The 16,488-nt window shown below is 40.7% G+C and overlaps 1 protein-coding gene across 10 annotated transcripts in view; it reads right to left on the bottom strand.

Moving 5' to 3' along the window:
* Positions 1–16,488, bottom strand: part of TENT2 (terminal nucleotidyltransferase 2) — an 81,064-nt gene that overhangs the window by 14,347 nt on the left and 50,229 nt on the right. For all 10 annotated transcript variants that reach the window (XR_012904874.2, XM_075932335.2, XM_089779368.1 and 7 more), the window contains 2 exons: positions 12,042–12,178; positions 466–557 (listed from right to left, as the gene is read on the bottom strand). Coding sequence is in view for 9 of the 10 variants with exons in the window: in XM_075932335.2 (XP_075788450.1) it covers positions 466–557; positions 12,042–12,178 (229 nt within the window). In the remaining variant the exon portion in view is untranslated. The remainder of the gene's footprint in view (positions 1–465; positions 558–12,041; positions 12,179–16,488) is intronic.

The raw sequence follows: 16,488 nt of genomic DNA, 5'->3' as shown, positions 1-16,488 counted from the left end.
CTTTCGAAAAAAGGTGTTCTTCCTTGTGAAATGAGGAGTACCGCCGTCGAAAGAAAAGCCGCGTTCTTTCGATTTAATTTCGAAAGAACGCGGCTGTAGTCTAGACGCAGGTGAAGTTTTTTCGAAAAAAGGCTACTTTTTTCGAAAAACCCTGCAGTCTAGACACAGCCTGAGTGAAAGAAACTGGGAGAAATCACCAAAAAAACAGCATGTGAAGTGAAGCATAAGATATTGTACAACAATGGTAAAAATCACTCACAGTAAAGAAGCAAGCAAATATTTCAACTTTAGGCAAACAGGATTTTGCTACATAGTTATAATATAAAACAGTAGTCTAACTTTTCCACTGAAATGCCTGAAATAAGAGATAAGCAAAGCCTATGAGTGACAGACTAAGTTAAATCAACACCATCAAGAAACTAAATATATGAAACTGAAAACAAAAAGTACAGTTTCACACTTTACCTTCTACACAAATGAATTTGTTTCTCCATTCAATACCATCAGGTCTTGGAATGGCTTTGGCTTCACGAACTGAAATCATTTGGCGGCTCCAACTAGAAAAAGGAAAACAACATGGAGGCATTTTTTTTACACAGATTGCTTTTTGAACCAGCAGTATATAGTTACATATAATATAGGAGAAGTGTTCATAGACAGCCATAACTTGGGAATTTCAAAGAGCAGCAGCTTAATTTTTTTTAGCATTTCTAGGCAGGGGCTGCTCCAGCCATAGAAAAACTGTGCCACTGTCAGGGAGCCAGGCCAAACCTGATTAGCAGAACCCTGTATGGATACAAATTTGTTACTGCGGATATAAATTGGTATCCATGGAACTATAGGGCTCTCCTGGAAACTGCAGCAGCAAACAAAACAGAATACAGAGCCACTGTTCACAGGAGCTAGCTCCCTGCACCGGAGCTCCTCCGGCATGGCTCACCAGCATGCTCTTTGACAGGAGATGCAGACAGACGCATGGAAGAGTACTGGGTGGAGCTAAGGGAGGTACAGCCATGCTGGAGGAGCTGCCAGTGTGGCTTTTGAGAATGGCGGCTTCATGTTCTGCTGCTTTCACTGCTGTGGTTCCCGGGAGAGACCTGCAGTTCCGTGGATACTGATTTGTATCTGCAAAAATAAATGTGTATCCATGCAGGGCTCTAGTGAGTAGCACTGCAACCCTGTACACCAGATTGCAATACCTCTACACTTGAGAATCTGTTGCAAGGGTAGGCGTGCTGTGCACACTAAAATTTTGCTGAGGGTGGCAGATTGACTTAAACAGTCTCAATTTTTAGGTAGGAAGCAATGGAGACTAGTCCTCATTGCCATTAATTCTTTTGAGGAATGAGGAATAAGAGAGGATGATAAGAGGTAAAATTTTTATACATACATTAAAATAAATTAAGGAAACATTTCAGCAATACAGAATACCACAGACCTCAATGGACATTATAAGCTGGTGGTGACATTTTTACAGAATGTAATCCCTTTCTAGCTCAAACCTAGGATGTCCAATATTCTGTTTTCATTTTAAAATACAATCAAAACTTTAGTAAGAGACTTTCCTAAAATTCCAATTAAAATGAGCCAAGCGGAAAAGTATAGTTTACTTTCAGATTAGAGAAATTCATGTCTGTGCAGAGAGCCTGCACAAAGCCTAAAATCAAGGTAACGATATAAGAGAACCCTTACACTTTTTTTCTCTGATCCTTTTGATTGTTTCAAATTGTAAGTCAATAGAGCCATCTGAGAATCTTTCCCCATCGCTACAGGACTGTATTCAAAGTATTTAATTTTACAAACTAGTTCTTACTCATGACTTCAGACTAGAGACCTGAAAAGTTTCAGTTTATGAAGTTCAACCATTTAAATTAAGTATACATACATCTTTCCAGCAGAAAATATATTTTTACTCTTCCATAACTCAAAAAATATATTTAAGAGTTTGTTGAAACGTCTAACAGGGCTGCAGGACAAATTCCTTAATGTACAATTTATCCAATATTTAACAAACAACTTATCCATACAAATTTAAATTTTGCTTGTCTGGACTGTTCCCATACAATAACAAAAGTATAAATAGTACATATGGCAAGCATTCAAGGAGTGCAAAAAATTTAGCTCCTATCCACATCACTACTCTAGTATCTCCTTGCTTCTACCACTTGTACTAAATGCTCGCTAATTGTGAAAATTATCAGTATAATATGAAATAATGTAACTACATTCTGTCAAATCAACAGAGTACATTTACTAATTCATTAACCATGTAAAGAGATTAAAGAAGGGCTTCAGGTGAGGGGGCTAACTGGAAAGATGCATAGTGACCCCAGTATCTTTAGCAAGGTTCCAGAAAATACGGGTCATAGAGGAAAGAGTAATATTGGACACCATCATTTGGCTCTGACTCCAACATGTCTATAAAGCTTATCTTAAACAAGCTAAAGGGAAGAGTTATGTAACAGAATATCTAAACTGAACAGATCACAGCAGGTAGTAAAGCCACTAGGATGCACACTGAACATGATAAATATTTTTCTCTTACAAATTTTTGAGGTTCTACCTGGCTTCAACATAAGCAGTTGCATCTTTAGCAAAATAAAAATGTATATATTATTGTAGAAAATCTAATTATAAACTGTTATACATTAAAGCGAAGTAGCATTTCTAGCTGTTTAAATCACATTTTGCACTTCATGAAATCATGATAGTATTTGATATCCTCTTTTACCATTAGCATTGTATTCCTACTAAAATTAGGAGTCTGAATAATAACTGAAGTATTCACAGCAAGTGATTTATTTACTGACTTTAGACTTCTTGATTTGTAAAGAATGTTTACAAGTATGCTCACTATTTGTAATTACTCAAAGAACACTTTATGCAAACATGTTTCAAACTGTGAGTTTAATATACACTATTTGTTTCAATTATGTCATCAATTTCTGGTGTGTCTGATCATATTATGTTTCTATTCTCTGAGCAGACAAAAATTTCAAGGAACGAACCCCAAAGATTTCAAGACAACTAGGCAACTTCTGATATAAACTTTTATACAAACATATTATGCAAGTACTCACAACATATTCACTTTCCTGAGAATTCCTGTGGACAAAAATGTTACTTACACTAATGTTCAAAGAAAGTGAACAATGTTCCCTTTAATTTTTTCCAACCAAGTATGGAATTTATTTTGTTATGTGCACTGAGGCATGTGCACCACCAACAGAAACACATGCTGCCCAGCTGTGGACACTCTACTAATCAGGTGGAGTATTTGAATTTCTCCTGGGTGGCTTCCCACATGCACAGCTTACATGGAACACTGATTGTGAATACAGTCAAAAGCAATTAACTCTTAATTTAAATCAATGTTCATGACTGCATTATTTTCCTAGTTGTATTCTAAATTACCAAGTCTACATGTTATGTATTTTGTTCTTCCTCATATTCCAAAAGAGGGACCGAATGACCTTATTTTGTCATTTATAACCTCATACAGGTTACTCATAGGATGACCTTAAACCTATAGCCTAACATCAGTTACGTAATTCAAAAACACTTGCTATAAAAATCAGCATCTGCCACCCTCCCAAGGACATTTAAGAATCTATTTTTCCATCAGTAGGAACTATAGTTTCAAGTAACATGTCTTCATTATAGTTTTGATTTAAAATACTAATTCAGAAGACTACATGCTGAAACTAAAGCATTTTCATTTAATTTTTCAATAAATAAGTAAGACTTTAAAATAAGACTGCATCTTTCATCAGGCTTTTATTTGGTCTCTAGATCTCCAACAAAATCCATTGGACATAAGGAAGGCATTTAACAAATCAGTCCTTGCTTTGTTACAGAGTATTTGCCAAGTGAAAACCTGCTGCCTTCACTCAGAGCTGCTGTGTGAAATCAGACACGAGGCTCGTAAAAGAGTCTGGTAAACAGAGAGCGTTCCAGTAGATTTTCTTTTGAATATGCATCAGATTACTTCACATTGTGCATTAGAATTTGATATTATGAAAATGCAGTTTTGAAAATTAGGAATAAAAAATTATGTTATTTGAAGAGGTTTTATTTACTTATTAACATTTGCCACATTAAAAAAAAAGTATTTAAAATCACATCTTCAGCAAGTTGAGTTATGTACGAAACACAATTAGAGTGAAATTTAATCAATCACAATTCAGTGGATGAGAATCGAATTCTGTATTTGCCAACATTGCTGTATAACAAGTTCATTTAAGCTTTTCCATGTGCGCTGCTTCTGGGACAATCTCCAAGTCACAGTTCCAAATCTTATTTTCCCCTTGACATTTTATTTATAATTTGTATTACAATGGAGCCTACAGACTCCAACTAAGACTGGATTTTCATTGTGCTAGACACTGTACACACACATTTTAATTGACAGCTTCTGCCTAAAAGAGTTTACACTGGAAACAGACAAAACGGACAAACACTGAGAGGGAAAAGAGGCATAACAAGGTGAAGTCACCTGCCCAGGATCACACAGAGGGACAATAGTGTAGTTGAGAACAGAACCCAGCCCACTGCCCTAACTACTGGACCTCGCTACTTTTGTCATAAGCATTACATAATTCTACTGGTTACAATGTATATTAATTTAAAAAGCTGTCTTAATTTAGAAATGATCTCTCTCTCAAAGTGATCACAAAATAATATTACAGTCTTTCCTCTATCCCCTCCCCCGCCCGCCCCAAAAAATCCCTATGACAACTGACCAATTAGCACCAACCCAGGTAACAGTGTTGAAGAACAGATTAAACTTGAATTACGTTCCACTGTGAATATCCATTATGACAGTCTTCAATTATATAGTCATACTGCTTCTAAATTGTAAGTTGCCCTATAAATGTTAGAGAGAGTATGCTGCATCTTGCAGTATTATGCACTACTCTGTATAGGCCAGAAGCTATGGAAGTTACTTATTCCATATACAAATTAAAATAACTATAATTTGCACTAGACGTGTAACAAGTCAATAATTAAAATTTGCCAAAATATGGGACACTTCAGTGTGAACTGAATTCAGATGTACTTTCGTATGTACTTAAGGAAAGCTATTTTGCTTGGGGAAAAATAACTAGTATCAAGCAAGCTGCTGATTAAATTATTCAATTATATAGAGAAGTCAAAGATCATTAGATGGAATAGAACATTACAGTAATGAAGTGTAAGAATAAACATATTACAGGAATCTGTATAATGGAAAAAATTTGTTACACTGTATAACTTTTGTCATTTTCTGATATGAATGCTTAAATATACAAGAAAATGTTTTAATAAAAATTACTGGCTTCATTATTTTTCTTTTAAAAGGAAACTATTCCCAAATGGTATCATAGTGTGCTCTGTTTTGGAAATCTGAACACAGATAATTGGTGGTCTTCTTGAAATATTGTCCTCTCAGTTCTCCTCCAATAGCTAACTGCTCATTCATTGTGTCTTTCGGAAGAGTCTTAATGTGGGGTTCTACATTGCTCCCATCTTTAATCACTTTCTCTTCTATCTCTATACCTTATCTCTGGATAATCTCATTTGCAAACACAAATTCAACTACCATCTCTCTACTAAAACTTACTGATCTACTTTAGGCCAGACCACTCCAATCTAAATTGAAATCTTTGCTTGTCTCTGACATCTCATGGATGTCACGCCATTACTTCAAACTCAGTGTGACTAAAACATAACTTTTAATCTCTACTACCCCCTCTCTGTCACTCAGGCCAGTTATCTGGTCATCTTCAACTCAGATCTCTCTCTCTAAGTTCTCACATCAAGGCTAGGTCTAAATCTTGTGCATTCTTTCTGCATCACATCTAGCTTTCCACGTAACTAAAACCTCATCTGAGTCACTACAACATCCTTTTTTCTGGCCTTGACAAATGAAATTTTTCCCTATTCATACACATTCCAAATGCTGCTGTAAAAAAATCACTTTCCTAGCCCATTATTATGAATGTCACCCCTCTCTTTGCATTCCTCTACTTGCACTTCCCCCGTTCTTTGTTGTACCAAACATAGGTTATTTGTTTTCGTTTTCAAAGCCCTTCATGGAGCCTCTCCACCATATCCATCATATTTCAATTTATTATTAGATGTCAACTCCTGTCTCAAGCTGACTCATGACATCAGTCTCCAATAAAGCAAGATTTTACATTTTTGAACATGTATCTTCTTTTTTCCCCTCCATACTGCCCTCATGAACATCCACAAAACTGCCTCATCTTTTTTCAAATCACTCCTCAAAAGGAGTGATTGTGATGCTTACAAAAATCTTGGCAAAGGTTAAGTGGCTGGTGTGCTGAGACTACTACCTATCATGCTAACTAGTACTATCTCATTGTTTCTTTGAGCTTCCCCATTTGTTGTCTTTTGTCTTCCACTTAGATTTTAAAGCTCTGCAGGTTAAGGAAAAACTTTTGTACTGCATTTGTCCACCTAACACAAAATTTCTGGCCTATATCTAGGGCTCATAGGCACTACAGTGCAATAAATTTTTTATTATTATTATTATTAATAATCATGTTATTAGTAACAATAATAATAAAGATGACCTTCCTTTGGGAAGGTGGCTGGGTGTGGTCAAATCTGAATCTTGTCCTTACAGAAGACAATGTAAGGTGGTCCAGATGTTAGGGCCTTAAGCTCAGACACCCTCCTGAGAGAAGATAGTGCCACCAGAATAGCTACCTTCCGTGAGAGATGGAGCAAAGACATGTCGCTAATGGTTCAGAGTGGGGCCTCATTCATCTTGGAGGTCCCATGCTGAGATCATGAGTCAAAATTGAGAGTATAACCTGTCAAGTCCTTTAAGAAAACATGCAACTAATAGGTTGGTGAATACTGATCAGCCAGACATGCTGTGCTGAAAGCTGGAAATGACAGCCAAGTGGACTTTTACTTATGACACAGTGAGCCCTTGTTGCTTCAGGTGCAGAAGGCACCCAAGGTAAAAGGCATTGGCAGGTGCATAGGAGACTTATGTTTCTCAAATGACCAACTCGCAAATCTCTTCTATTTGGCACGCAGATGGTTTCTTACTGCCAAAGAGGACTTTCATATCTGGACCAGAGCAAGCAAGCGCCATTGGATTTATTACTGGAGTCTCCAAGCCATGAGGTAGATTAATTGAAAGTTGGGATGCTGAAGACTGTCCTGAGTTATCAGGTCTGGGAGCAGCAGAAGACTGACTGGATTATCTACTGACAGCTCAAGAAGAGATGTGCCCCAGTACTGATGTGTCCAGGCAGGAGCTTTCAATACCCGAGAGGCTCCGTCCCTCTGAACTCTGAGTAGCACCTTGTGAAGGAGTGGAAATGCTAAATTAAGTCATCCTTCTAAGAGAAAAGGAATGCTTCTGAGACTGAGCCTGGGCTATAATTCATGAAAAAGCAGAAATGAAGATGCTTCCTGTTGTGTCTTGTCACAAACATGTCTATCTTGGGAATTTCCAACTGCTGGAAGTTCTTGTTCATGACATCTGGGTGAATTGACCAGTTGTGGTTCTGAAAGGACTTGCTGGAATGGTCTGCAATTTGTTCTAAATCCCTGGAAGATAAGATACCTCCAAACGCATCAAGTGGATTATAAAAAAGTTTGAGGACTTCCTGGCCCAGGAGAGTGGAGTGTGCTCCCCCGTTTATTTAAATACTGCTGTTGTATTATCTGTCATGACTGATACACAGTGCCCCTCCAAGTGAGTCTGGAAGGTTTGGCATGCCAGATGGACTGCCTTCAGCAGTCTGATGTTGAAATAAAGTGAGTGCTCTGCTTGGGATCAGAGGCCCTGAGCCTGAGCTCCCGCAAATGCACTCCCCACCCCATCACTGGTGCATCTGTGACCAGGGAAAGTGATGCTTGAGATTTGGAGAAGGGAATCCCTGCATACATAGCTTGCTCTTTGCATTACCATAGGTGAGACAAGAACCAGCCAAGAAAGTGTAACTGCTTTTGTTTAAGCCACTCTGGTTTGGTTAATATACAGATGCTAGCCAAACATGGAAGGGTTGGCGCCTCAGTCTGGCATGCTGCACTACATAAGTACAGGTGGCCATGTGGCAGAGAGCTTCAGACAATTCCTTGCTGTGAAGGTACAAAAATGTCGGAGATCTTGAATGATGCTGCAAAGAGTCTGTAATCACACCTCTGTTAGGAATGCTCTCTACTGTCTTGAGTCTAACACTGCCCCTATGAACTCTATCCTCTGAGGGAGGACGGGATTGACTTCTGCACATTCAGGAGAAAGCCAAGGCTATCAAAAGTTGATCTTATGAGGCTTAAATGCACCTCCACTTATGTTGTGGAGAGGCCCTTGATGAGCCAATAGTTGAGGTATGGAAATACCAGCACCAGACACTTCTGCAGAAAGCAGCCATGGCTGACACGCATTTGGTGAACACTCGAGGTGCCACCAACAGGCCAAAGGAGAGGACTTTGAATGGACAGTGATTTTGGTTTACCAAGTAAAATCACTTGCCCTTATTTCCTGAGGAATCTCCTTCACTGTTCATGCTCTTAATCGCAGCTGCACCTCTTGCCTTAGGAGATGCTTGTGAGAGGGCTCCCTAACAAGGGACACAGAAGGGAGGTAGGATGGAGTAGGAAAGCTGAACATGTTGTAAAGGGTCTGAAACCACAACTCTGTTCAGATTGCGACACATGGTAGAGCTAGGACAGTCAGCACAAAAAGGATGGGATAGTTGGATCTACTGTTTGAACAGAAGCATTGCCCTTGTATACACCTTCAAAAGATTCATTTTGGTCAGAGGACTGTTCCACCTGCCCAGAACCTTGAGCAAATGACAGAGGAGGTTTCCTCCTGTGGCTTCTATTACACCTCTATTACAGTCCCATCTGTTCTGAGGTTGGTAGAACTGAAGCAGGGGCTGAAAATGCTTCCATTGCAGTGACAGAATATGGAGGCCAAGGGATTCGAGAGTGGCTCTTGAGCCTTTAAGTCTACACAGACACGAGTCTGTTTTCTTGAAGAAATGGGTCAAGCCCTCGAATGGAGGTCCTGGATGGTGTGTTGGACTTCATAAGGGAGCCCTGTTGCCTGCAGTGAAGAGCTTCTTCTCATGGCAAGCCCCATGGCCATTGTTTGAAGAGCTGAATCAGCAACATCTAGGGCTATCTGAAGTAAAACCCATATCACAAGCTTGCCTTCTTCACCGAGGCAAAAAACACTGCCCTCGAGTCCTCTGGCAGAAGCTTTGTGAACTCCAACATAGCCATGCAGGAACTGAAGCTACATTTAAGCTTAAACTGCAGCAAGAGTGGCTTAGGTTAGACATTAGGAAAACCTTCCTAACTGTCAGTGGTTAAACACTGGAATAAGTTGCCTAGGGAGGTTGTGGAATCTCCATCTCTGGCGATATTTAAAAGCAGGTTAAATAGACATCTATCAGGGATGGTCTAGACCAGTGTTTCTGAAAGTGCTCTGCACTTTGAGAAACACATTAACTGGCCACCCCTGTTTGTTTATTTACTGGTGCCGCAGCCACGGAGCCTTGCGGTTCCTATTGGCTCCGTTTCACTCTTTGCAGCCAAGCGGAGAAGCGGGAAGTGGTGGCCTGGCCCACGCCACTTCCCAGGGCTCCTGTTGGCTGCAAAGGACGAAACGGAGCCAATGAGAGCCACAAAATAAACTAACTGGGGCAGCCAGTTAATGTGTTTCTCAAAGTGGTTTCGCGGAGCACTTTCAAAAACACTGGTCTACACGGTGCTTGGTCCTGTTGTGAGGGCAGGGGACTGGATTCGATGACCTCTTGAGGTTCCTTCCAGTTCTAGTGTTCTATGATTTGCTAAGGATCGCCTTGTGGTTTGAAATCTGAAGCCGGAGTCCCCTAGTAGAATAGTCTTTCCTCCCAAAGAGCTCCAACTTCTTTGCTTTTTGGGTTTTAGGTGAGCGTCCATGGTGCTCTTGATGTTCACATTTTTTTGCTGCTGCCAACATTAAGAAATATGGCAGCGGGTGAGAATAAACATGTTCAAACCCTTTAAAGAGGACAAAATACTTCCTCTCTGTCCTTTTCGCCATTGGGGGTAGGGATCTATCACAAGGGTATCTCCTGGAATGGGACCCTCTGCTTTGCTGGACACCCAGAGGGTCCAAAAAGGCCATTAGATTGGAACCTGACATTGGGTGGGCCATAGCATCTGGGAAAATTGCTGTCTCACTATCCAACCTTGAGCCTCAGTATTCCAATCTGTGTCAGCTGCACCTGGACACAGAGGACTCTGCCAGGGGAGAACTCACTCTGGGAAGACCAAGGAGAAACAGTGTCACGTGCATCAGCGACTGATGCTGGGAAATTGGGAATAGGTGCAGTTCCCCTGCCATTCTTGAAAGTATCAGTGCCAAGCCTACGGTGACTGACATGGTAACGTTGCCATCTTGCCTCAGGAACAGCACTGTGGATTTCGGGGGTGATGTTGCCTTTGAGCTTGGTGTCTGGTATTGCCTGAGTGGAGTAGGTGGTGCCATGAAGGTGAAGAACTCTCACCACCTCAGAGGTCTCTGGCATGGAGGGAAGCTCCAAAGCCTCTCCTCGACTCCTCCAGAGAAAGGAGTCCTGCAGAACCAGACTCAACCGACTCCTTTTTGAAGCAGGAGTCAACCATGCTGGGCTAGATGGAGCCACGCTGGGTCTCAATGCACTCAAGTCTTTCTATCCCGGTCTCATTATAAGTGAGCATCCCGTCTAACTTCTTCTTGAGGGGCATTGGTGATGGGGAGCAATGCCAGACACTACTAATGTGCAGAGCCCCTATACAAGGACCTGCTGGTGCCAAGTGTCTTTATCACAGTCCTTTTCAGGGCTCCGTCGACACTGGGCCACTGTGCAGATATTACAGGTACTAGGTGTTGGCTTGATTGAACATGGCTCCAAGTGGAGATGGAAAGAGGCCTCCATCAGAAGGATTTTTAATTGTTGGTCTTTTTCTTTTGAATCCTGGGGTGGAATCTCCTGCAGATCCTGCAATGATCCTTCTAATGCAATTCCCCCAGATTCTTCAAGTAAAATGTGTGAGGGTCATTTCTGGACATAGACTTCTTACAAGCTGCACAGAGTTTAAACCCTGAGGACCTAGACATGCCCCGGTACTGGTGAGGGGATGGGAATAGAGGGATAAGTGAAAATGGAAGAAAATACACAGAATATTTCTTTATTGGAATTCTAACTATATAAAATGACTAACTACAACTACTAACTGATTAAACTACTTACAGAAACAGTCCAAAGACACCTGGGGAGAAGGCTTGCGGAAACAAGAGAACTAAGCATTCCAGCTGACCATTAACAGGCAACAAGGAGGAAATGAAGTGGTGGCGGGTTGACAGGACTCTCTATGGGTGCTATGGAGGCATGACTCTAGGGGGATACCACTAAGGGAAAAGCCTTCTGGCTGCTGTAGACATGCCATGCACGCACCTAACTGGAAAAGACATAAGCAAGTCCTCGAAGAACTGGAGATCATATAGAATGTACTCCAATCTGCATTGAACAGCAGTTGATTTCCAGGTGCAATTTCCAGGTGTTTGTTTCAGTCAAATAGAGGGCTTATATATTAGCTAAGGTACGTGACCCAAGATGAAACTATGAAAAAGAGGGAAGAAGCCACTGAAGTTACCAGAACCCAACTTATATCAAAATCAGTAACTTAAGTGGCATCCAGAATCTCTTTGGAGAAGGAAGTGTCAGTCTAAAATAGCACGCTACTAAATAGCTGGCTGTGGGACAATAGAGCTATTTGATTTTTGGCAGACTATTTTGCAGATTAAACTGAGGTAGTTTATTAAGCAACCATAGGCAAGTCTCACTGCCAAGCTTCTACTGGCACGTCCAAAGTGCTGTCACGTGCCCCTTTCCAGTTCTTTCAATCCTTGCTCTTCATCACCTGTTCCTACCTCAAACTATTTTCCTCTCTCTGTTGATCAGTCTTCAAAATGTTAGCATGCTACATCCAAGCACGTCACATTTTCACATAAACACAGGTAGAAGTTTGTCACTTACTCAAATTCTGTGGCATAATATTTGAAGAAGCCCACTAATAATTCTCCAAGGGTTGATCCGTTTTTGGAGAGGTAAGGAGGAACGGTGCGTGGAGCTTGATGTACAAGGTGCAGCTGCATAGTAGGATTAAAAGATTCCTGTCAAAATAAGAGAAGAGAGAATATAGCCTTTCGCCAAGTACATACTACATGACTGCACTCACTCTAGGTACTCTGAAGAACAGACATACACAGCAGAATGTTGCCCATCATTTATTTAGCAAGTGCTGTAAGTGTGTATGGCCCAGTTTCTATTTACCATTGAAGGGCCCTATTGTTCCACCTACTCCTCTGTTGCATACAAGTCGTTCTATTGACCTCAAGGAGAATTAATCATCTCTTGTATGGAGATAGTCAGTCATGTTAGTTCTCTATGCTCCCTTTCCCTTCATGAAGCTGACTAAGAACCGTCAAATCAGAAAAGTCTCAAAACTGAATACCCACTGTGACAGACAAGGTTTGAAAGGGAGATGGAAACTTATTTTCTAATGCATGGTTAGTTTTAAACCAGTATGTCAAACCCTATATGACCTTGTATCTTTCCTTACAATGATTTCAAAGACTGGCAGCATTTTTTCTAACCAAGTTAAGTGAAAACATTAAAATTGTTTAACCACTAACTTATACCCTAACGACGCTATAACACTTTTGTTTCTCCATCAGAAATATTGGTGGCTGATCACAAGAAGCATTGCCGTTACCAATTCAGAAAGTTCTCCACCCAAAACTATAGGACTTAAATATTCTTTTTTGTATAAACTTAAAAAACAATGAATAGTGCTGTTGCACCTTAGAGACTAAAAAACTGTAGATGGTATCATGAGCTTTCGTGGGCACAACCCACTTCTTCAGATGAATACAGTTAAGGGGTCCAGGGTACAAATACATGGCAGAGAAAGAGAGGGGATGGGGAGGGGAAAAGAAGGAAAAAAGTGGGGGAAAATATTGTCAATTAGATTGTATACATTTCCCCCTTTTTTCCCCGCTTCTCTTTCCCTCCACACTCCCTCTCTTTCTCGACTATTTATTTGTACCCCATACCTCTTAACGCCATCCATTTGAAGAAGTGGGTTGCACCCACAAAAGTGCATGATACCATCTATATTTTTGTTAGTCTCCAAGGTGCTGCAGGGCTATTCATTGTTTTAATTTTTTTTCCAGCTACAAACTAACACAGATATCCCTCTGAATTTTTTTTGTTTAAAAACTAGGGCTGTCAATTGACCTGTGTTAACGCCTGCGATTAATGCAGGACAGGATTAACGCGTTAAAAAAAATAACGTGTTATTGCAAGCGTTAATGCTGTGCTGCCTCTTTGAAGTGCCCCTCCGGCACTTCAAAGAGGCTTTGCAACAGTGGAGCCAAGGATCAGCTGGGGACTGATCCCCAGCTCTGCTGTTGAAAAGCCCTTGAAATGCTACATCAGCACTTCAAAAGGACTTTGCAATGTGGAGCTGGGGAATCAGATGGGGACTCCAGCTGATCCCCAGGTCCGCTTGTGCTGCCCCTTTGAAATGCCACTCCGGCGCCTTAAAGGGGCAGCGCTGCATTGAGCCTGGGATCAGATGGGGACTCCAGCTGACCCTGGGCTCCACTTTGCGCTGCCCCTTGGAAACTCCACGACGGCACTTCCAAAGGGCAGCGCAAGGCAGAGCCCAGGATAAGCTGGGGACTCCAGTTGACCCCAGACTCCATGAAGTGCTGCCCCTTGAAAGCACCACCACGGCATTTCAAAGGGGAGTTGTATGCGATTAATCGCACAATTAGATTTTTTTTAATTGCTCGATTAATTGTGATTAAAATTTTTAATAGCTTGACAGCCTTATGAAAAACCTCTCAATTTAACTTTCAGAAACATAAATTGGGTCTGTTAAAACAGCAAACAAATGCTAGTGTTGCCAATTTGCATATAGAGCCTTCTTATTGACATTATGTCCAAGAGAAACTTACACAGCATCATAACATGCATTTTCAAATCAGAATATGGTAGAAGAAATCATAAGAAGGAAGCTATATCTCATCCTTGTGTTCCTAGCTAATGCAGTTTGTTTGAACCCCCTATAAATATGAGGGACATAGGAAAAGATTTTAGTTCTTGAGTTGCAACTTTTATATTAATTGTATTCCTTTAAAAAAAGGAAATGTATAACAATTAACAGACTTCTAAAGGAATCTTGAATCCAACTCATCTGATGAAGTGGGTTTTTACCCATGAAAGTTCATGATAAAACATTTGTTTGCCTATAGGGTGCCACAGACTGCTCATCATTTCTAAAATGGTTAGGTGAGATCAAGTGGCTAAACCAGCAAAACAGCATTTGGGATTAAAATTCTATTCCTATTTTTGCCTTCCTTGCTGTGTGACGTTGGATGCAGTGGCATAGTGAGGGAACGGTAACGGGGGCACGCTAAGGGGGCGCCAATTTAGCTGCCAAAAGTTACGTTGTTAACTTTTTTATGATTATTTTCTATTTTGTATATATTCCAACTATCGACTGTGAAAAGGTTTCAGCGAAATTGTCAAAAATTAAATAGGACGATAGTAAATAATATAACTGTTCTACTACACTATAACATAACTATCGTTCGATTTACTTTTTGAAGGTTTTGCTGAAACCTTTTCACAGTCGACTGTTGGAATATATACAAAATAGGAAATAATCATAAAAAAGTTTAAAAACAACTTAACTTTTGGCAGCTAAATTGGCTCCCCCCTAGCATGGTGCCTGGAGGCAACTGCCCCTCCCCCCTCTATGCTACTGGTTGGATGATTAACTCTCTGTGATAAAGACCATTGTACCAGTTACCAAAAATAATGTTCCTCTTCTACCTCACATTATGATGTCATATATATTCCTGTAATACCTTACGATCTAAAAGACACAGGACATGCTGAGGGCAGGGATGTGGATATCACATATAAGTCAAATCACATTCTCTATCAATAGGCACTCACTAAACATTTAAATATCCTGCAGCGTTTTATACTGTTTTAACACCAGTTTTTAGCAGAAATGTAATATCTGAGGGCATGTCTACACAGCAGCTTATTTTGGAACAACAAAATATGCATCTACAGAGCAATCTATTATTTTGAAATGAAGTTGAGATGGAGGAGTTCTTACTCTAACTCCTGTAACCCTCATTTCATGAGGGGTAAACGAAGTCAAAGGAAGAGTGTTCTTCCTGCTGTGTACATAGTGCCAAAAGCAAATTAAGCTATTTCGACTTTAGCTATGCAATTGATGTAGCTGAAGTTGGGTAGCTTAATTTGTCTTTTGCCCTGCAGTGTAGATGTGCCCTGAGTGAAGTCTATCTCTATAATATACTGTGGGTGTGAACAAGAGAACCACAGCAGATAGTAACAAGGATCTTACTATTAAGAGCTTAAGATACTCCCCCCTCCTCTCACACACAGGTTGACAACAAGGGCTGCTGTCCTCTCAGAATACAGAAAAAGGTGAAACAAAGTTGCTATTGCAGACATTCACTGCTTCTATATTTACATGCCATAACTAGTCACTTCTGAAAATGGAATCTGGGATTTATCCAGGATTGTTTTGTATTTTGTACAAATCACCCAGATCTTCCCAACTACAAGAAAAATCCACCAGTAAGCAGTGAGGCTGTCATTCTGAGCTAGTAACGAATTAGACTAAGGGGCTACTGCCCCATTTATTTTACAGAGTATTACATGAGCTATTTTAATTAATACAATTATTAGTTCACACTTAATTAGCACCCAACCATGGAAAACATACAGGCATTCATCTAAAATAAATTAAACAAACTTGACCAATATTTGAAGAGTGTTATGATCACAGTCCCTAATTTATATTAATGCAGCTAAAACTTAAAGGATATCCAGATGGCCATGAAAAGTAATCTACTGCCAACAGTTATTTGCAGTAGTTCTCAAACTATGGGTCAGGACCCCAGAATAGGTCATAACTTCATTTCAATGGGGTCAGCAGAACTGGCTCAGATTTAAGGATGTTAAATTGTGTTTAATCAGATGGACTTTCCATCGATTACTCCATTAGTCAATAAGGGGGGAAATGCAGAGCTGCAGGGGGTTAGCTCCTGCCTACGGGAGCTAACCCGCCCTGTTGCTCTGCCTTTTAAATGTAGTAAGAGTCCCCTGCCGCACCTCTGCCTTCCCTTCCCTTGTCCCGTGGAGACGGTGCTGGAGGCCAGCTCTCCCCAGCACCAGCTTCTGCTCCCACCCTTGATAGAAGCAACTGGTCAAGTAGTGACTTGCTGGGGGCCAAAGCCCAAGGACTTCAACCTGGGAAGCAGGGTTCAGGTTACATTTCCCCTGCCTGTGGATGAAGTCCTTGGCTTCTGCTTTGGTTCCCCTGCCCAGGGTGGCAGGGTGGGGCTCTGGCTGGCTCAGGCTTTGATCCCCC

Source organism: Pelodiscus sinensis, chromosome 6 (genome assembly GCF_052426305.1).
Source record: "Pelodiscus sinensis isolate ZL-2025 chromosome 6, ASM5242630v1, whole genome shotgun sequence".
Lineage (NCBI taxonomy): Eukaryota > Metazoa > Chordata > Testudines > Trionychidae > Pelodiscus > Pelodiscus sinensis.
The sequence above is the reverse complement of the archived record's forward strand: the minus strand, read 5'-3'. Positions and strand labels throughout refer to the sequence as shown.